This window comes from Macrobrachium nipponense, chromosome 19 (genome assembly GCF_015104395.2).
Source record: "Macrobrachium nipponense isolate FS-2020 chromosome 19, ASM1510439v2, whole genome shotgun sequence".
Classification (NCBI taxonomy): domain Eukaryota; kingdom Metazoa; phylum Arthropoda; class Malacostraca; order Decapoda; family Palaemonidae; genus Macrobrachium; species Macrobrachium nipponense.
Genome location: NC_061088.1, coordinates 18796493 through 18819671, shown reverse-complemented (window position 1 = coordinate 18819671; position 23179 = coordinate 18796493). Strand labels below are relative to the sequence as shown.

At 34.9% G+C, this 23179-nt stretch overlaps 1 protein-coding gene across 5 annotated transcripts in view; it reads right to left on the bottom strand.

Annotated features, from left to right (window-relative positions):
- Positions 1–1355: 1355 nt before the first annotated feature.
- LOC135214477 (NADPH oxidase 5-like) overlaps positions 1356–23179 on the bottom strand; it is a 141521-nt gene continuing 119697 nt past the window's right edge. For 3 of the 5 annotated variants that reach the window (XM_064248830.1, XM_064248828.1, XM_064248844.1), the window contains 18 exons: positions 14167–14287; positions 13618–13768; positions 12346–12556; positions 11894–12120; positions 11514–11702; positions 10947–11140; positions 10184–10347; positions 9194–9351; positions 8685–8850; positions 7926–8020; positions 6848–7121; positions 6493–6615; positions 5562–5725; positions 4273–4430; positions 3930–4139; positions 3603–3806; positions 2994–3059; positions 1356–2690 (listed from right to left, as the gene is read on the bottom strand). In XM_064248830.1, coding sequence (XP_064104900.1) covers positions 2559–2690; positions 2994–3059; positions 3603–3806; positions 3930–4139; positions 4273–4430; positions 5562–5725; positions 6493–6615; positions 6848–7121; positions 7926–8020; positions 8685–8850; positions 9194–9351; positions 10184–10347; positions 10947–11140; positions 11514–11702; positions 11894–12120; positions 12346–12556; positions 13618–13768; positions 14167–14287 — 3007 coding nt within the window. In that variant the 3' untranslated portion in view covers positions 1356–2558. Of the gene's footprint in view, positions 2691–2993; positions 3060–3602; positions 3807–3929; positions 4140–4272; positions 4431–5561; positions 5726–6492; positions 6616–6847; positions 7122–7925; positions 8021–8684; positions 8851–9193; positions 9352–10183; positions 10348–10946; positions 11141–11513; positions 11703–11893; positions 12121–12345; positions 12557–13617; positions 13769–14166; positions 14288–17434; positions 17768–23179 lie in introns of those variants that run through there. The other 2 variants (XM_064248854.1, XM_064248835.1) reach the window with 2 other exon arrangements.

Genomic DNA, 23179 nt, shown 5'->3' with positions numbered 1-23179 from the left:
TGAAACTGTTTCGCAACCAGATCTTGACGAGATCATTGCACTTGGCAAGTCCATGGGGCTGGTCGTCGATGAGGACGACATCAATGACCTTCTCGAGGAGTACCAAGAGGAGCTTACAACGGATGACCTTCAGGAGTTGGAGGCCATGCAACATAACGTCATTCAAGAAGAGTTCTCTAGCAGTGGCGAGGAGGAGGACGACGACCCTATGACAACGGCCGAAATTAAGGATGCTCTAGCTGCTTTTCATAAGGTGCAATCATTTGTAGAAGAGACACCCCGAAAAGGCTTACACAGGTCGTATGCTGGCGCAGTTCGATGACGTTTGCCCGAGTCATTTCAGTAGGCAGAAGCAATCTTCCTTGGATAGTTATTTTTTAAAGAGGCCTTTAGTAGGAGTAAGCAAAAAGGAAGATCCAATTGGTACTACGAAAAAACAAAGTTGAAAGTGGTGAAGAAATTGAAATTTTGTAAAAAAAAAAAAAAAAAAAAAAAAAAAAAAAAAAAAAAAAAAAAAAAAAAAAAAAAAAAAAAAAAAAAAAAAAAAAAAAAAAAAAAAAAAAAAAAAAAAAAAAAAAAAAAAAAAACGTAAAGTATAAAAAAGTACAAAAAAAAAAAAAAAAAAAAAAATTGTCTTTTGTAAGGTTAAGTGTTACAGTTTTGTTAATGTTTTTGTAAAGTTTAGTTTATGTTTCCTGACATTTTTAATGTGTTTCGATAAGTTAAGTGTACGTATTATGTAACAAATTTTCTGCCGTTTGTCCTCCTCCTCTGTCGCCACTTTCGGAGATAGCCTCACTCGAAAGGTAAGGTTACAGTATTTCTTATATACCATGTACACTAATACACTTTATTTACAGGTACATATTAGTAGTACGTATTAAGTTAGGTATTGAATGGTCCAAATTGTTGTAGTATTTCATTGTTTATTGGTCAATTTAGCTTTATTATAAAATTTACTGGGGTGTTTTTGTAGGGCTTGGAATGGATTAGGTTACATGTAAAATGCGGTTCAAGATACGAAAAGCTCATGTTACAAAGGCCGCCTCGGAACGGATTAATCTCGTATGTCAAGGTATCACTGTACAGAGTTGCCGTACAGTTTTGGGTGATGCAATTACCTATGTATAGGAGCAAGAGGAATTGGAATGTGAAAAAGCCAAAAATTTGTAACAATATTGCATTCAATTATTTATGGTAAATAAAAATATCACAACACATATACGTAATACAGAGAAAAATGATTTGAAATATCTGTATGTCGCTTTAATTTTTATTTATTAAAGATGCAAAGGCTTTTAAATGACTAATGAATACCTAAAAGGAAATGCACAAAGTAGTAAAACCTGCAGAAATTAATAAAATATGGTCTTTATTAGCCAAGTCATATGAATACATATAATCATATATATATATACTATATACAAAGGAAAAATTATACATCACAGATCTGCTAAACCTAATATCTACTTAATTTGAATTCACTATAAAAAACAGGTCATGTTACCATTCACAGGTAATATAATAATTTATTCAGCTTTTTGTGTCAAGAGGCAAAAGATAACCTCAAACATAACTGTGTAATACAAAAATTAACAAAATATCAGTATACCTGAAATATAAGATTTACAAGAAAATTAATTTTGCTCACAAGTTTTGTTTATGACTTCAATACAGTAGTGGAAATCCTACTTGGGGTAAGTTTCCTTTTCATTAAGCAGGCTAAATATTAGTGGTTATCAAGGAATGACAAACCTTAATTTCACATCTGTCACATTGGTAATATACCACTGATGTGAAAATAGTCAATCACTTGTCAGTAATCCATAAAATCCTACTGGCTGAGTCACAATGGAGGTATTTTCTTGACTTCAAGTACAATGTACGGGTCTTCCTTAAAACTTCAAATTGGTCAAAATTTGTTTAATAGTTTAAGGATAGTAATTTTTGCATTACTACTCTGTAATATAAATAGAAATAATATGTAGAATCTATTAGGCTGTCGGCTGTATATCACATACAGCACTGTATAGCAAAAACTAAGAAAGATTGCACACAAAAGCTAATTTTTATGGTGCATGCTGTTCCATTACCATACTATGATAGCATATGATATTAATACATCTATAAGAGATCTAATATACAGTTGTGAGTACACATGCATACAAAAGATTGCATTAATGTAAAAAATAATTTATTAACAATACACTGATTCACCTCTGCTTGTAACCAGATGTGCTCACTAATCACTAGTACTTCTTGGTCACTAAAAAGTTCTTAATTCTTGGTAAACCCTAAAATGGTTCATAAAATAGCCTTCACATTATATAGTTAAAAAATTAATGCACTTTATTTATCAGAGACTTATTTGTCAATATATCTGAACAAGAAAAATATGATAAAAATAGTTATTAAAACATTCAGATTAAACTGAATCAGTTTTAGAAAATAGCTTCTGAGATTACTGGTAATTCTTGAATTATTCTACTTTAAGGAAAACTATTTCTATGGTGTCAAGAAAATGTTCTTTTCACACTGCTTTTTGTACTACAACAAAACTAGAAAATTTCCTTCCTAAAATCAAAGCCATACTCATCACATTTGTATCGCAGTGTTCGACCTAAAGCAGGGGGTCCACAGTAGAATACAGTTATCTTTCCTTTTTGCTGGTTCTGCAGCTGTTTGAATACCTGTGAAAAGATTTGTTTTAACTGCAAATTGTATTACCTTAGATATTAAAGCACAATGCTTTTTAATAATCTTTTACTGTCTTGTTAACTGAAAGCTTGCAGTAATCATGGTCGTGTAATATAAGCACAGGGCTTTGTATTATGAAAAAATATAAACATATTCTTTTACACTTACAGGAGATAGTTCTATTACAAGTATAAGCATACAGTTATAAAAGGCACATTGTAATGGTTATGTATCTAATGAAATATACATATGTTGTGAGTGGATTAGATAAACATATTAGTGTAAAATATAAGTACCTTATCCCAGTTAGGTCTTCCTGCATTTGTTCTTGTTTTCAGTCCAGTGATGAGATCCCTCTTCTCCTGGAATTACAATACATATATTGTTATTAAATTGGCATATATTTAATTTAAACTTTTATATAATTAATGCTCATATTCATATTGGAAAATCAAGTTTGTATAAAAAATATAGTTAGGATTTAAAAGTGAATGAGATCATAACTGTGTAAGAATAGCACAACAATTGCAGCTAATGTAACAGACATATACTTTCACCCCTAAACAGTCTATACACTGTACAGAGCACTGGAAATATTTCAAAAGGTATTTTCAAATTAAGTGCCATAACTAATACTATGTATAATACTATGCACACATGTACACAGAACTAAATACTCATTATTAAATTTCATGTGTTTATACATGTAATGCTAACATTCAAATTAAAGTATAACAAACTAAAGTGATATTAACTGCTATGTAAAATATGCACTAAGCCTTTGCACAATGTAAAACTATAAGTTCTGAAACAAGCCAATAAACAGAAACCAATGGTTGCCTGTATTTCTACACCCCACATTGCATACGTATAGTGTTAATGCTCAATGGCTGTTCACATTTTACCTTTTCATGTAGCAGATCCAAAGCTAGTTGTAATCCTACTGCTTTCATATCTGTTTTTTGTAAGGCAGATGTAATGTACATATGCATGTCCAGAAATCTTTCTAGCACTCCCCCTTGTTCTGCTTGTTCTATTTCCAGCTGTGACAACAGATTCACAAACCATTCAAAAGATCTTTGATCTCTGTTAATCCAGAAGAAGTCAACCTGTTGATTTGGAGAAGCAATGTAATTAAGTACAGTGCAATTCATTATCAGTAAAAATTATTTACAGAAGTATGTTGCAATGGTAATATGATGCAAAGTTAAAATACATATTAATAAAATTACCTTTTTGAGATTCATAACAGATTTGGGCAAGTCAGATGTCCATGAATGTGAACACTTAGGACATGAGTGGCGAGCTTTCCAGTACTTATGCATAATTGACTGTAAAATTGAAGCGAAGGGTGTAACTCCAATTCCAGTTGCAATAAGAACTGCATGCTGAGCATGAAAAATGTGGCTAGACGGAGCACCGAATGGACCATCAACAAAGATCTAGGGAGTAAGAAAACTACACTGTACAATGCAGAGCTGTAAGTTTTCTAAAATAAAATCTTACCAGAGCTGAATAAGACCACATTACATTAAAAAGAATTAAATTTTACTTCAGAACTACATAGATACATACAACAAGTGGCTTTCCAATTGCACATCCACCCTCTGCAATGATTTCCTCCCGCCTACTTTTTCTTCTCATTTGCCTTTCCTCTTGTCTAGATATTCGCCGTTGTTTTGCATCTTGTGACTTCTTGCGTACTCTTCCTTCTTCTGCAAGAGCAGAAGTGTCTGGGAAGAGAAGTAGGTTAATCAAAATTACTATTTCATTCATCAGAAATTGTACATGCAAGTTTTTTAAATTTCATTCATCAAAACTGTACATACAAGTTTCTTAAGGCTATCGTGAAAACTATCTGAGCTCATATTAGTAGATGGAATTGCAACTGAACAATGTCATGTATGAGGTACTAACATTGGGATTTTTAAAAATTTATGTGTTCAATTACTGATCAGTTCAAAATCTAATGAGTATTTTCTTAAACATGAGTAATGTGTTCAACCAATTCTCATTTAACATAAAAAGTAAAGTTTTTTCAATGTAGGTTGAGATCATTCAAGAATTTTCTTCAACTAAAAATTATTTTTTTTAAATTCACAAATTATTGGTGCAAGCGGTAAATATTTTAACCCGTTATGGATGGGTAACACAAACGTTTACATATACATAGCTGTTTTCAAAGAATGCGTACCGTACAGTTTGAACGAATTTTGCAGGAAAAATGTTTGTGTCATTTATCACTGCATGCCATACAGTTTGAATGAATTTTGCAGGAAAAATGTTCAAAGTATCATTTATCACTATGTACTGGCCAACTCTTCAGATCGCAGTAAAAGTGTCAGATTCAGTCTTGCCTGAAGTGGTAAATGGGAATGTTGTTGCAACTTCCCAACCAAGGATGTGTCCTAAATAATTTACCATAAATATATACTCATAGTTTATTAGTACCTACTGCCTTTAGTTCTATCTGTTATGATGCTGCGTGAGCTGTAAGTATAATTTAACAAAATAAAATAAGAAAAATTTGAAAAAATACTTTTAACTTTGTAAAATTAGCATATTTTCATGACTGTCTTAGGGAAAAGAGGCCTGCACTGGGTGGGATGTATTAAATTTCAACTTCCCATGAAAGGTATAGAAATTTTTATTTTGAATTTTTTTTTTCACAATGTACCATGTATTGTCAAGTTCTTTTTTTTTTTTTTTTTTTTAAATTGTCCGGCCTTAAACTATCCTTAAATTTAGCCCGGTTATGGGTGTATGCATTAGCGTAAATTAGCCCGGGCTGTGAGGGTTAAGGTTATTTGTGGCGCCTCATATTTCTTAAAAGCACAGTGATTCTGAGACTTGTGTATACATACCACTGACATTATTAGGGACTGCTATTGTGACACAGGTCTGGTTTTCATCAGTAATTTCACTCATTATTTCTTCATTGTCACTGTCCTCTTCAGAACCACTGCTGCATTCTTCTTCATCTGATGGTACATCCAGTGTGATGACCTTAGGTTTTCGACGAATATACCTGTAGAAAAATATATAATATACTGCTTTGTTTTAATAGTTCAAGACAACAGATAAACTATTGAGGAAAGAGAAATCAGGCACTGAAATAATGCAGCTACTGTATTATTGTACAGTATAAGCAAGGAAACGTATAAAAAACATTACAGAGGAAGATTAGCAAGGGAAAACAAGGAATCTTAAAAGTACTGCAGTTTGTATCATAGCAAGGGATCATTAAGTGCAGTGGATTAGCAAGGAAGGACAAAATTTGCAGCATATAAAAAGTAAAGTATACATATATAGTACAGTGGTATTATTGGAAGATAAGAATCTTTCATATAAAAAATAATTTATTTTTGCAACAGTACTACAGTATTAGCAAGGGAAGGCAAGAATCTTCTAGTATGGTACATTAGTAGGGAAGGACAAGACTATCTTTAGTATAGAGTATTAATCCAAAATACAGAAATGGTTAAAGTTCAGTATTAATATGGAAAATTTATTAACTGCAGGACAGAAGGGAAACAGATACTTCAGATAACTAGAATGTTAGTGATGGATGATAAAGGTCCAAGATAGGAAAGAAATTCAAATTAACTAGCAGGTATTACAGTACAGCACAGTATTAGCAAGGTTAAATGAACTCTTCACCATATCAGAAACGACACTAAACTAGTACATGGAATTCTTATGCCCACTAACTACAGAAGCTGCTAATTGTTGACGTTGTTACACTGGCTTTGAAGCCTTACAATACTCCCAGAATGTTTTAATGTATTCTTATACCTGAAACTTTTGGCTAAGCTCTCGTTAAATTCGTAGTTGCCTGCCAAAACCTCACTTTGGGCCTTTTTAAGTGCCCTGTCAGAGAATCTTCTTTCTGTTGCTGCACGAGTCTGGGACCTTAATCTAAAATTCAAGCACAGCTTATAATTATTTTACCATAAACTTCATTACATATATTACAAATAAGAAAAAACAATTCTTAATATATCAGGAAGGTCTTCTTGGAACATTCTGCATTAATATACAGTGGTTGTTTACAAATGGAGCCCAAGATTGTGACTTGCAATTTTTTGTAACCTTCACTGAACACCTTCAAATATGATAAATATTAATGGTGTGTTTAATTAAAACTTACATGGCATTTCTGTCTTGGTTTCTGAGACGTTTTTCTAAATCTGGAACAGATTTAGATTTCTCCATCTTTTTCCGGGCAGAACTGTCATTAGGGGTATTAGGCGAGGATGACTTTTCAATTGGTACAAGTGGCATAGGATTACTTGAATCCATTTCTTGAATGGGAGTAACAGACCCTTCTTCTTCTTTATCTACTTTGTTACCATTGCTATCAGGTTCAAATGCATGATTAGTAATTCCATTTCTCCGTACTGCAACAGGATTATTAACATTTCCTGAAAGAGAAAATTACTGAATAGTACTCCATTTCGACCAAGTTTACTTTAAACAAGAGGAAGCCCATACAATTTTTGTTACTGCAGCTTTATAATCAACATATGTTAAACATCTAGGAAAATGAACTTGAAATAAACAGTTTCAAGTAAAGAAAACTTTTTTTTATATAGTATGTATATTTTGAGGTCATGTATGTAAAGTACTCTGATTATAAGAGTAGTAGTGACCTTGGTAAGGTCCAAGGCATATTATTATGATTTCTTGTTTTACAGTTCAGAATTGTATTTGTTTATCTTTAAATTAAGAATTTTTCTACCTTTGCTTTTGAATTTTCATGTCATATAGAAATCTAGTATAATAAAGCACAGTATAATGTATAATGAATTATGTTAACTAAGGAAAATAGATAAATCATGGCAAAGCAGTAAATTTGAAACTTCAAGTTCACAAACTGTTGTTTATATGGTTGTCCTGTATCAGAATTCAGGAAGTGTGTGTAAAGGTGCTTTATCATACCATTTTTTTTTATTCCCCAAAACCATTTTTGAATGCTAATGATACTATCCCAAAATTAGGGGTTACAAAATTACAACAAAGCCTTCTTTAGATGTCATAAAATATGAAACCACCAAATCAAAGTACGGTACATATTGTACTACTCATGTTATTTCAAAAACAGTTGTATTGAGCATGATTAAAATAATTGTTTCAGCATGAAAAAAGTGAAGTGTATAATATGATTATATTCCTTGGCTTGAGAAGCAAGAGCCTATGCTGAAAAAAAAAAAAAAAAAATCTCATACCTGATGGAGTCTCGGCAGTCACCATCACTCGTGGGGTTCCAGCCATGTGAGGGCTCCCTCCTTTCTTTTGTAAGTCTCTGACATCGTCTACTCTCCTGGCAAAAGAATATAGGTGATAAGCAAACCTCTGACTACATGATACCTCTTTGGTTGAGTTAAGACTTCAGTGTACATAATTCTTTCTCTTGCTGTTAGTTTTGTATTTATAAATGTTGACTTACAAATCAAGTTACAAAGTTTACAAGTTTCCTTAACATTCTCCAAAATAAATGCACTTACTGTAACACTGGCTTTTAGTATCAAGATAAGAAATTACTGTAAATTCAAAACATGTACTCTATATATGTGTTCATATATGGAGTACTGCAAAATGAAGTTAACTATAGAAATCTGTCTTAGATTCATAAAGAGAAAATACTGTATTGAAAAACTGATGTGGATATGGATAATTAACAATCATCTAATAAGATTAAAATCTATGACCATGCATCATGCATTGCCTTCAAAGTAAATCACCGACAGTATTTTAATGAAGCAACTATGGCCTGGAAATGAAATTGCAACAATCTTGCAGTCTACAAGAATGAATCCATTTTTTATTTTACATAATTCAATTCCAGGAATGACTTGTGTTTAATAAATCAAAATTATGTACTTAGATAGTTTTAACAATAGAATAACCTGACTTTGCTACAGATTTAATGTGACCAAAAATGAAAGTAAAATTATTTTGTTTTCTTAAAATTTTCCATGACTTACAACTTAACAGCACTTCCGTCATGCATTATAATTGATGTGCAGTGAGCTTGTCCATTTACTTGCAACCGACATCGCTGTAGTTCACATTTCTCCTGTGCTTTTTCAAAGTAGCTGTATAGTCTGTTGGTCCATTCTCCTACTGCACGAATATGGAGCCATAATTCATCTGATAAGGAAAAGTATATATTATGTACAAGATCAATTTCTGTATAGCTAATTCAGAAACCCACAATCATAAAAAATTCAGTGAGAAATAGTAACCAATTAATTATCAATGAAATATAGCTACTCAATTATTAAGTAATGGAATAGTATATACTGTACAATGCCTTTAGATAATTCATACAACTTGTCCAGTTCTTCTGGTGAAGATGAAATTGTGATAAGATATGCTAATTTTACAGATCAATTTTCCTATAAAATGCTATGAATAGTATTTCCTCTGGTAACCTGAATTTATTCAAGTGCATTCATTAGACTTTTTGCAATGCAATTCATTATACACTTACCATCCTGTTCTGGAGCAGACGAGATAGTAAAGGGATGCCATTCGTATTTTGCAATTGCTGGAATGTTGACAAAGACGTAGTCGCCAGGATGGAAGTGGAAATTCATGGGTCGCTTGATAACCAAGTGGATGACTTTGGAAGGTAACAACACTCCAGAGCTTTTAAATAGTAAAAGAAATACTGAAGCAAAGCAAAATTTCAATAATCATTGCACAGGAAATTAAAATTTGAACATAATACTCCTGAAGATGACCGCTCAGGATTTATCAAGTACAGTAAAGAATTGGAGTACGTACTATACACTATACTATAGGAAGATAAGGTACTGGTAATACTGTACTGCAGTAAAGGAAGAAATGGAATATGTAGTAATCAAAACTCAGAAACAAGAGTAAATTATGGGGAAAGTTGTAACTTTAGAAACTGACTAAAACGCTTTATTAACAATGAATGATTTAATACTTAAACTTTTCTCACATTCATCGGTGTATGTTGATTAATCCAATTTTTCTCTCTTTAAATTAAGGGAAATCATCTTTAGACATTTAATCTTAATGATTAGTGTTGGAAAAATAACTTTTAAGCTTATTTTATTTCTAATTAGAAAAATGGATGGCCTAATTTTTCAAAAATTAATAACTATAGCTTAATGAATGACCAATTTCCTATCACTGATGAAGACAGTCAACTTTCGCTGACCTAATGAATGACTAAAGATTCACACGACTTATGCACACTGGTATTAAAACTTAACCAATCACTAAATGTCTTTTTATTGGCATCCTATCTTTATTAATTAATAAAATGTTTTTACACAGGGTTTTAAATTGTATGATAAAGATTATTTCCGTAAATTGGTGTTCAAGCTTGGTGAATTAGTAAAATTCTGTAACGTATACACTGAAAAGCTTTGTAATCACTTATTTTCCAACACTTGATATTACCCTTCATGAATGACAGGAGTTTCTAACTACATTTATCTCGGCTTACCTGATGTAGGTCCTTCCTCTCCCAGTACGCATTCTGATGGATCTGTGAATTCTTTCTATGAGGAAGATGATCCCCGGAGCCACAAACCACTTCCAGAAATTTGGCCCATGAAGGATAGTTAATATGAAGAAAGCTATGTAGAGCAAGTGAGTCCAATAAAACACCTGTAAACAAGATCGACAAAAACATTTAAAACTTGGCTTGCATTTTGATCTTTATTTCATTTGCCCTTAGTCTGCCTAATATAGTGTTTCATTTAATGAATGAATGCTAAAGTGAGTGTAACCTTATTAATAATTATTAATGAATGAATACTAAAGAGAGTGCAACACTATTAATAAAGGAATCACTATAATTGGAAAGCTGGCGTTGTATACATCTACATCTAGAGTTGTACAAAGTCCATCGTTTCCGTAACTTTTAATTATTCTTTCAATCTTAGTTTATTTTTACTGGTGTATACCCTTCATATGTATGTGGATGTAGCCAGGTTGGGGCATTGTTAGGGCTGCTTCCTCTTCCCTCTAAATTTTGGCAACAGAGACAAAAAAAATCTTAACTAAAAGAACTGAAACTAGTAATTACAATCTACAAGCCACAACAGTGCGTGTTCTATGGCTACAAGATAATGACAAACCATCAGCAAAACTTTATAAAGCGATAAACCTAAAGTTCACCAAAAAATAAACTTGTTCCACCGACTGAAATCTTGGCTAATCTACGAAAATACATACGCATTTCAAGAAAAATGTTCTGAACTCACTTCAAAATACCCAGACTTTCTGACGAATGGTTGAGAGCAAATCACCATCAATGTCAAAATGACCATGAGAGCCACACCTGTCGGATTCGCTATGCCCGGGATCAGTCCGAACATTCCTGGTTTCATGGTGAAGAGCCACTCAACAGCTGTGTATGTCTGGTTGTTGACCATCAAGTTGGGTGCAATATTCAGAGCTGAGCAAGAGACGAATAAAAGGTAATTACTGTTGCTATTCCCAAATATAAATATTTAAAACGCTTTATTATTCACAGTGAGCATAAGATATAAAAAAAAAGATGAAAGGGCGTGAGTTTCAACACGCTTCCGATGATTGAATGTTGAAGGGTAAAAAAAAAACCAATGTAAAGTAACTGAACTTCATTTCAAAAAGGAAAGCTATGGCTATTAATTGGTTGGTTGGTTGGTTTTACACTAAATTGGCCTTATGCCAGCGGGGGACCCTTACCGCAGTTTGTACTATACTAATTGGCTTGGTTACTATAGCTTTATGCTCAGCGATTTCACTTGAAAGCCGTTCTACAACCTATAACTTGTAATAATACTCACGGAAATTGATGCAATGCATAAGAGTATGAAGAAATGAAAAGATGAAGATGACCCAGCCACACATCTTGTGAAGATAAAGGTGCTGATCTAGAGGCAAGATCGCGGATGCTCCCATCGACCTCAGGTACGTTATACATTGCCTTAAGATTAACACCAAAACAAACATGCAGTTGAAGTTGAGACACTGACCTGCGTAAATGAAAATAGATAGGTAGTAATGTATTATATAAAAGGGGTTGTTCAAGTGTGAATCTATCTTCATCTACTTTCGAAAATTAGACCGACAAAAATCTTGTTACCAGAAGATATTAAAAAGGTTCCACAACTTTTAATTAAATAGAATTCTTGCTGATGAAATGACTAAATCTTGCAAGACTTACCACACGCTCTTGCAATGATGTAAAATCCATTCTCCTTTTTGAATTGCACGGCACGAGAAATGAAGAGACCAAGATTAACAGCGATGTAGACGAGAAGGAAAGACAAATAGACGTAATTATTCTTCATGTAGGGAAGACTCATCTGGTAGGGTTTCAGTCTGCTCATGCGGTTCTTGGCCGACTCCTTGTTGCTGCCCAAATTTGGAGGCACTAGCCATCTGTCTATGCTGTGGCCAGAAAAAGTTGTAATTTAGAAAAAAAATTAGTATTTTACGCTACTTTAAAGAAATAAACAGACTGGCCTATGAGTGGGAGAGTTGTTCAATTCGAGATCAAATTGAAGTAATCCCAGTTAGCATACTCTATGAAAAAAAAAAATTGCAGTTACAACATACACGTAATCAGTCAGTAATTAACAAATTGCAGTTTAAGAAATTCATCGCAGCAATTACCTTATGGAGAGATTTTCCAGGAGTCCATTGTGCTTTTCCAACTGAGCCTTGAGGGACTCGTAAGTGATGGCTCCCTGCTTCTGTGTGTCAGCATCTTCGAATAAGGCCAGAGTCAGATCTTCAATCTGTTCGTCACTAAATTTCATGCCGTTCTCTTCCATGCAGGCCTTCATCACCTTCTGCAGCTCACTCTGCTGGATCAGTCCGTCGCCTGAGAATAGAATGGTTTCGTGTTTAGGTGAAAGTTCTGGCAACTCACTTTTCTAAGACTTTACCTTTCAAATTTGGAGTTGGTGTTAAATCTATCACGAGATTTTTTTTTTTTTTCTTTGGCCTTCCCTGTTTCATCGGTTATTTGAACGTTATGAGTTGAAGTTACATATCTGGTAACAGAACTTCCCAGGACGTCGCTAGCCAACTTGTCATCAAACGTTCTAAACTCCGAGTTTATATTTTTAGCAACAGAGGCCCTTAAATGGACGTCACTGATCAACTTCGTCTTGCAAGTTTTAAACTTTGATTTTTAGTTAAAAGTTTAACAAGAGAGAATCAGCATAAAGTAACTTGGTCAGCGGACGATATTCCAGTTTGCGTTGAAAAGCTCCCGAAGGAGTTCTTATTGTGACAATAAAAAGGCTAGTTGAAAATTATGCAGTTGATAAATGGACGTATATATTTCTAAAATAACGGAAACTTTAATGCCAAGATGAAAAGTGCTAAGTTACTGAATTGAGTGAATTTCTTAATTGTGTTAATGGTCAGGCGATGGGATTTTTTGTATAAGATAATTCGCAACCTAGAAAAGGAAATGTGTACAGGTGTATACAGGACAAGGGAGATCCCAACAGAGGTTAAAATTGAGCAATGCCAAAGTCTCATAGGGTCATTAATCACTTGGAGACGTCAGATTTTGTAAGAATTTTAATTTTTCATGTCATCAAGAATTATATGCAACTTGTATGCACTATAGCTACATAATTAGCTTTAATTAGTTGTAAGTTTATGAAGCTGCAAAATGAAAATTCTGCATGCTTTACATGAAAATGTTCCTATGGACTTAATTGAATTTTAAATTTGCAATGCGCTTGAAAATTTAAAGATATGAAACCAAAACAAAGCTGAGAAATTAATTATAAGTAAAAAAAATTGCATTAGTACTCAATTGTGTTTGCCCTCTTGCCATAATTTTTTCCGCTTCAAACTCTTTTAAAACTCTGTAGCAAATTAATAATCGCATGGTTTTTTACCTGAAAAATTAAGTTCAATACTCACCATCTAAGTCGTAGACCCTGAACAAGAACTTGATCTTGTCATTGGGTGACTTTCCTGCAAACTGGTGCATGGCGTCGAGAAATTCTGACAGGGAGACAGTGCCGCTGTTGTCTCGGTCGAAAATCTGGAACACCCTCTCCGCGAAAAAGGACTGCAAAAAAAGACGAAAGAACATAACTACTATAACCATAGTAATATTGAAATGTGGAATATTCAAGACAGAAAATTTAGCTAATAAATTGTTGAAAGGCCTCAATGCTACATTTTCCGGCTCTTAAATATAGATTTTAAGAACGCCAAGAAACTATTCGTATAGAATGCAATGTGTCTTGACTAAATTTCATGCGATTACTGGATAATATCTGAAGGAGCTCAATTCCCAGGGAAAATATTCCAAAGAGAACAGATCCCAGCTTGCATGGGACAGAAATAAAACCAGCCGCCATGCTGTGCTGCATGGAAGAGGGATACAATGTAGAAAGAGAAGCATATAATATCTATGAGTACTTGGTATCCTTTGATAAAATAAAATAATGAAAAATAACTTACATTCCGGGAGTGTACAATCTTTTTGAAGTCATCGAAGGAAAGTTCTTGTTTGTGACCCAAAGCTTGACGAAAAAGTTGTTCCAGCCATTCCAGATTTTCTCTCGTGAAGCCCGTCCTAGGACTGGAACAGATCAAAACGTTTCATTCGACAAAAGTCTAAATCTGATGAAAATGGGGAAGGCGTTTCGCATAATATGCATAAGACGTAAAACCTGACAATGGTTGCAAAGATGTTGTATTACAATAAAAAAGCTGCATCTGGACACATACTATGGACTATTTATTCAGTCATTTTTCTGTCGTATGTGTGTTATTCCAAATACAATGTGAAGTAATTAAGGTTAACTATGCATGATGTCGTCTGCTGCAAACATTCCACAACACAAGCAAGGTCTGTAAAGGAAGTCACGTGGTAGGGATTGTGTAACAATTTATTAACACGTTAAAAAGCAAATAGGCGTCGCCATAGGTTACAGCGGCCTTCTTTCTTTGCAGAATGTTATATACAATATAATCAATAGGTTACACTCAATTTGCCAGAGTATATACCCTGCATTTCATAATTTCTTCTCCACAAATTCGCAAATCAGTTTTACATAAATGATCAAGGTATCTGTCACGTAACCACACTTCTTTTGATGCTCAGATGCAACTGATCTGTATAAATGTGAGCTGGATATTTTATTTAGGATTCGTTTCTATAATTTCTCTGGGATTCATACGGATAAGCTGACTAGGGTTTGCATTTATAATTCCACCGAGATTCCTGTTTATATGCGTTCCCACATTTTATCACTTTAATTAGGTCTTATTTCATGACAACCCTGAGTGCAAAACTGTATTAATATAAAAAAATTAATATTAAGGGTTTATGGACTTCTTAATACACATTTTTCTCTCGTTGGAATGACTTGTTTATATATATATATATATATATAATATATATATATATATATATATATATATATATATCAGGGGTTACAGCAAACAACACAAACAAGAACGATGAAGTGTAAAAATGACACCCATGAAAAATGTCATAAGTGGTTGTTACAAGGCCAATGATTGTGTAACAAGAGTTATAATGGTTACACGAACATAATAAGTATAATACAAAACAACTGCGTGATATGGGTTGGAGCGTTGATTATGATGTTAAAAAAATGAAGTTTTAGTTTCCATTATCAGTTTACGGTTTTAGCTTTCAAATGAGTTAACTTGCACATATAAATACACATATAAACCAAATGGGTTGGTTAGCTCCCGACAATTAGTATGAGATTAGCAGGCTTACTGTCACTTAATTACCATACCATACCATATACATGCTCGGGCAGTACAAACACCGTAGAGGCCATAGCAAAATTTGTTCTCAGAGATGAATCTTAGCATCCAAAGGACTTTCCTAAGTTTAGAGGTACAGTCTTCCTTAGTCTGTCCGAACCTGCTGGCGATTAAATGTATAAACGTCAGAGAGAGAGAGAGAGAGAGAGAGAGATTCTAGCCTTGGTTTGATAAGGATAACCTCATCGAGAAGCTTATATTTTGATTCTGATATCATACAGTTTGATGGATTACTGACAACAGCCCATTTGTCCTCTCGTCATCCTTCCTACTCTTCTCCCCACCTCCAGTTACTGCACAGCAGTCCACTGACCACCAGGCACTCAATTCAATAGTTACGTGAACCAAGGCACAAGGACATTAAGAGAGAGAGCAAAGTTGATCCGGTGTTCTTCAGTTGGGAGGGAAAGAAGTGAATCAAGAGAGAAGATTGTTTTTATTTCCACCGAGTACCTTTCCTGTTTACATTTAGTTTTCTCTACTAAATTCTTACAGTTGCAACCTTCTATGTTCGACTAGCTGTTTTTCTCATGAACAATTCTGAACAAATTTAGACTAAAGCATTCGACTCCTTTTTTGCCAAATCATGACTGTATTTAGAGATAACAGCCTTTTTTCTTTTTTTTTACAACACAACACTGAAACTACAAATATTCAGTCCTGCTAAAGCGACAGAATTGCGCCCATATCATGAGTAATATTGCTCGACGGTACCAATCATTCAAATACCGGAATAACGTAATATGAATAATACGTAAAATCTGATAATCGTTGAAATAATACTATATCACATCAGCATTCAAAATTAACTCATTGCATCGCATGGCTTCGGAAGTTAAGGAAAACATCCAAAAACTTTCCCAAATATAGGAAAATTGCGTTCAGGCCTCCTCTTATATCTCAATTCTGAGCGTGTAGTCCACAAAAAAAGATCATTGGAGAATATCGAGCATCCAGACATTTCTGCAACTGTTATTGTAGAAATGTTTGTATATTCTTATTTAAAACTGAACTTATGAATATCAAAACTGAACTTTTAAAATTACTTAACGGCTACAGTTCACATTTTTTTTTTGTTATAACAATTATTCTGCTCCAAAAATCTTTTGGAACTTATTCCTTATCTAAAAGTACTTTATACATACACACTGATCAACCATTTAATTACACTTCATATCTATATTAAAGCATTAAGCTACAAATGTCCTTTAATATCTAATTCGCTCTACCTCGGAATTAATATATTTTCATATATATGTCAACAGAAGAGGAATTTTTGAGTTGATAAGAAATTCGTCGGCTCAAGGGCTCAACCACGGAATCAAGAATTCAGGACGTACAGTGACGCTCTTTACCCAAAAGGCTATCACGAGAAGTATAAGTTAGCGCCGCCTCCCACCTACAAATCCCTGTCGCGCTCAGGCATTCGTTGTTAGAGTCGGCATCAACCCACCTCGACCTTGATAGCTTTGTAGTGCGTTTGTCGCACGCACTCATTAGATATTGAAGGACATTTGTAGTTTAATGCTTGCATATGAATCACGGGATGTGATAAAATTCATATCTATATTAACTTTCAGACAACACAACAGACAAACCCACAACGTTTAACTTTTACGTTAATGGTCTACTATTATGGGCGTTATGCCTGTCCGTCCGTCTGTCATGCAATCACGGACAAACAGCTGGCCCGATGGGCATGAAACTTGGCAGGGTTATAGCGGGGACCCCTAAGATGGTTTATAATGTCTCCGACAAGTGGAGAACAGTTACTGAAAATTCAAGCAAAACACTAACTAGCCTGCTCAGAAACCGTCGAAGCGACTCCTGACGCTAAAACGGACAATCTTACTATAATGGGCGTTATGTCTGCTAGTAATAACACCAACACTAACAGTAAAAGTGATTGCATGTGTTCACTTACCATCCTTGAGAAATTTGCGACAGTGTCCTGGAAAGGAACTTGCGGCGTGCATGCCGCTTGCAGCAGTTGGTGATTATTTTGCAGCAAGCACAAATACCAGTGCTTTTCATCCCTTGCACTCGGGGGCCACACTTCGGGCAGTCAATAATTCTGTTCGCTTCCACGTCCGCGCTCATTATTATATATTAAATAATTCCGAGATCAGGTTTACGATGGAAATAACGTTAATTGCTTATGACTAATTAAGAACTGGTTACCCGTTTCGGAAACGTTCAGTACTAGATATTCAAACTGTTAAGGGATAAGGTTCACGACAGATATATCAATAATCCAAGATAAATTAATTCAATATTTATAAATAAACTGAAGAAACGTTCGGCTACTTCAGATCGGGATCTTATCAGAGAGGAGTCACCGTTTTCTCTGTTTAAACTATTATCGCATGAATAAATATACAAGTTCAAACAACGGTAAATAAATTATAAATTAAGAAAATAATTTATACATAAATAACATACGACTACGATATTTGAATTATAAATTACTTAAATAATTTCTTTTAAATAACTTTAAGGATACGATAAATTATATTACTTAAATAATCTAATCAAATTATTTACGACTACGATAGAATAATTACAAACCTTAAATGAAATGGGAATTACAAATCATTTCACTACGATTGCAACAATGAACAATTCAAATCACTTAAATAAGCCTGAGATAACTGAGAAATCGCACGTATCGAACTGCGATAATTCGATTATAAATATATAAGGCATATATTATCTAAAAACAGAGAGGAGAGCGCCCAAGAACGGCGGAAGAATTCAACACTCGATCAACATGACTTTCTTCGGGTCTTCTCGTGATATGCTGCTGTTGTCTTCCGTCTCGAGCTTTGGCCCGAGTGCCATTATTTCCGACGCGAGCCGATATTTAAAAGGAAGAAGAGGAACGCCTCCGAATCCCAACGGGCTGATTCATAGCGCGAACATGTTCGTTATCAGTTAGAAAAAATGAAGACACCCCGGACGTTCTTCAGATCCGCGTTGATAGAGAGAGAGAGAGAGAGAGAGAGAGAGAGAGAGAGAGAGAGAGAGAGAGAGAGAATTTTGACTGATCAGTTTCCTTGGTTGGTTTAAGAACAGAACCGGGACAGCATTCAGTATAATTTGAACGAAATAAAACTGGCATAAAAACTGTCCACAGCTTCAGCGCCAGAATGGAAACCCAAACCAGAAATTGTACAGCAGCTTGTCAATGCCAGTCACGTACACTTTGCAGTAATGGGCATTAAGGTTTTTTTTTTCTCTCCGTCAGTCCCATAGCTGACTTATAATCTAAGTCGCAAAAATATATCTGCATAATCAACTTTAAACCACTTTATCCCCTCATCCTTCAATTCTCTATATATAAATAAATCACTTTTACAGGGCCTAGTTCATCATATCACCTATGTTTGGTCTTCTTTTTTTCTTTTACATATATCCGGCATTAACTTTTTCGACATACTTCACCATCTTTGAAATTTATATTTTTATTTTTTACCGCACTTACGTATAGCGTGGATATATATTTAGATTTATTAATATATGATCCATATAGCAACCTCCAACCTGTTCAATTCATAAATATTTAGCTTATATATTTCTTCGCAGGCAAAGAGTATGAACTCCATTATACGCGAACCAGCTACCTATTTCTAAGGGGATTTGCGGCATTTACTTTACTTACTTTTAAAGCAATAGTGATTAGACTACCTCCCAATATTTTCATATAATAGCCCCACTACAAAGTGTAATAAATTGGTCCCTGAAAAATTTCCTTGTTTAATCTGAAGCAGATTAGTCGTTAACGGCTAAACGTCAAATATGAGTCAAAATATTATCGGCTTTACAACCATAAGAAAGCACCCTACTCGCTCTCCCCCCCCCTCCCCCCACAAACCCGCCAGCCCCCGCCGCCCTCTGCAAACCGGAAACTCTGTTAAATTGAAATTAACATAGTTTAATTTGGGATGGTTATCTTTTAAAATGATTCTGCAGACAGAAGCAATTCGTCAATTTTTTTCACCTTTAGTTTTTTGTCCTAACGTAAGGAAAAGTCTGAGCTCTATTTTTACATACCTACCAAGTGTTGCTTTTTTTTTTTTTATATCTCTCTCTCTCTCTCCTCTCTCTCTCTCTATTCTATTCTCTCCATCTCCTCTTCTCTCTCTTCTCTCTCTCTCTTGTATGGTGTTTTTACGTTGCATGGAAACAGTGGTTATTCAGCAACGGGACCAACGGCTTAACGTGACTTCCGAACCATGTCGAGAGTGATCTTCTATCACCAGAAATACAAATCTCTCACACCTCAATGGAATGCCCGAGAATCGATCTCGCGACCACCGAGGTGGCAGGTCAAGACCATACCGATCACGCTACTAGGGCGCTTAGTGAGTGTTGCGACAGTGTAGACATAAATATTTATTATGGAGTACGCAACATAAATTTCTGAATGTCTCTGTCCTGTTGTGCTAAGGCAAATCAATCTCAGGGTCTTGGGTGAAGTGGGACCCGAAAATGAAGCAAGTTTTGAACTGCAGCGCGGAATCTAAACAACGTCTCCAGTCAAAGAGATGAAAGTATATAGAATTTATATACTTTTGTTTGTTTGTTTGTTTGTATGGTGCTTTTTACGTTTGCATGGAAACCAGTGGTTATTCAGCAACGGGACCAACGGCTTTACGTGACTTCCGAACCACGTCGAGAGTGAACTTCTATCACCAGAAATACATATCTCTCACTCCTCAATGGAATGGCCGAGAATTGAACCCACGACCACCGAGGTGGGACGCTAATACCATACCAACCACGCCGCCGAGGCGCCTTTTTTTTAATATATGAGGCGCTTTTTTATATACTTTTGAATTTAATATGCCTGCTAGACAACCACAGACCATTTTCTAGACTATCAATGTGGGCTATATAAACTATAAAAAAGAGAAGCGATCAAATATATAACGCAACGTTTATTATGATTAGGTAACAGAATGTGGAGATTAAGCAATACAGGTCAAGTATCTATACAAAAGGGGAATGTCTCTCACATAAAATTCAGTGCACGCGCGCTTGTGTTTGTCCCATTATTCCTCCAAGGTTTGTACACTGTTTCGTTAGTGCATTAGGGCATTTTCCCTCATCATGTTTCACAATGAAACTTCGGTACTCCGTATGTGATCATAAGAATTCTCTTCAAACAACTTTGTCCATCATTTGGACGATTTCTTAAGTTCCTGGGTTTGCAGTACATTTTTATTTGATTTTTATAATTTTTTAAAATGCACAGGTCAATTTGACGAACGACTCCGTTCCCCCCCAAAAAAAATCATAAGTTACCTCAAGTTTACGATGCTACTGAGTAATAATTGTCTGTTATGTTTCAGTTTCATCGAATGACCCGGGTCATCACAACAACGAAAGTCATCAAACCCAGCGCCAAAGCTATGCTGATAGAAATAGGCCTTCTAACAGCTATGGTCACAGATACAGGCTCCTTAACCTTGGTTATCGATACAGGTGTCATCAGCTACGATCATGATCACGGAAACAAGTCACAGCTTTGGCTATTGAAACAAAAGATATCAATATGGTTCCGAAGAGTCATAACTATGGTTACTGGAACAGTTGTAAAAAATCAACCACGACCATGGAAAAAGGCTGCATAACAGCTATAGTCATGGAAACATGTGTCACAGCAATTTTGTCATGGAAAAAGACGTCATAAATGCAGTCCTGGAAACAGGAATCCTAATTATGATTATCACAACAGTGTCTTAACAACTACGGTCACGAACACAGGCAATTTAACTATGGTTACCAAAGCTGGTATTATAAATAGGGTTATCAAAATTTACATTATAATAAGGTTACCCAAGATGGCATCATAAACATGGTTCTCAACCTGGCATCATAACGATGGCTACAACAATGTTCGCATACAAATGAAAAGCATTACGCATTTTCCACTCACTATAAAACATTGTTTCTTTGACAGTTATATACAGTAAGTGTTGAGTGGATATTCACTCAAATTTGCCGTTAAAACTGCAAGCCCTTCTTCGCAATTGAAAGTCAGCTCCAGTATTTGCAATTATTGCGTGCATCAAAATATAGCAAAATCTAAAGAAAGCCACATCCATCCATATTTAGCCATTCTTGGAATATCTGGCCCTCACACGCTACAGAAAATGATCCTAAATTTACATTAAAATGATAATTACCGTGACTGCCTGAAACTACCCCAATACTAACAAGAAATATTATTTTGCCTTTTTCTTAAAATAAAGATATTTTTTCAATATAAAGTTAGTGAAAATTGAGCTACAGATATAAACAACTGCGTTGACAGTTACGTTTCTAAGATAACAAAGGCCCAAGTGTCACGCATAATAATAAAAATCAAGAATAATAAAGGTGAATTTAGATATACAAAAAATAAACAATTGCCGATACCAACAATACAAAATATCTTCTGTAAGCCTTTAAATCCCCAAAAAGATGATTTAATCCTATTCCGCGATGGATTCTTGAGAAGGGGTAATAATTTACGGTTATCTCAATTGACGTAAGCTCACAACATAGTTTACATTTTTTTTTAAGCCACCTACGATGACTAACTGGTAGAAAATCAATACACATCCTTCAACGTGACATTCAATTACATATGCTTTAATAACAGGTTTAAATGTATTCGGGTTATCTCGGCTGTTTAAACAGTGCTGAACCATTCACGTTTTACCGTCATTGAGGATGAGCCGTCAGTTGACGTAAACATTTTTTCGCAGACAAGGATGTTTGGTTTATAAGATTAGTACCCAATAAGAGGTTCCACTACTGCGTAACTTACGCGGAACTTAAGGTTACAGGGACTTACAAGGATTAGGATGTCTCAAAGACTTGTTATTCCATTCGAGGAGACATCGTGTGCTCACTTATCTGTAGGAGCAGGTTTCACTGTTCATTCACAGTGTCCTAATGATTTTGTCTAGCTTTCTTTTAAACTCTTCCACATTGTTGATGTTTACAACTTCTGGTGGCAGTTTATTCCATGTGTCACAGAAGTTCCCACAGTGGGATGTGTTGCATCTCTTCAATTCTAGTTTCCATCCATTATTTCTTGTCTGGCTTTCGTTTAACGTAAATAGGTCTACTCTTGTTATGCCTTTCAGTATTTCGAATGTTTCTATTATCTGTCCTCGCAATCGTCGTGTTTCTAAGCCATACATGTTCAGGCTCTCTCGTCGTCTTCGGTAACCTATTTGTCTGATGGATGGAATAAACTTTGTGGCTCTTGCTTGTACTCCTTCTAATCTATTTATGTCTTTTCTTAGTGTTGGTGACCAAAACTGTACTGCATATTCAAGATGGGGTCATAACTATTGATGTGTAGATTGTTCTTTGTAGCGCCCCTTTATCCTTAGCTGCATTTGCTTTCTGATTTAAACTATGCTCTCTTCCCACAGGGATGTCAAACTTCATTACCTTCGTTTGCTCCGATTTTCATCTTTCCATCATAAAAAAAAAAACCGACCCAAAGCGAGAACCTTAGTCTGGACAAGTGATTCCAGGGTCTCGAGAAACTACTAAATATCAATAATGACTATCATCATGATATGAGTAAAGATGATTCAACTGAGGGCAAGTATGAAGTAAACATGTTATGACACACCCAAAATGTTGGCAACATCGGTTCCATGAT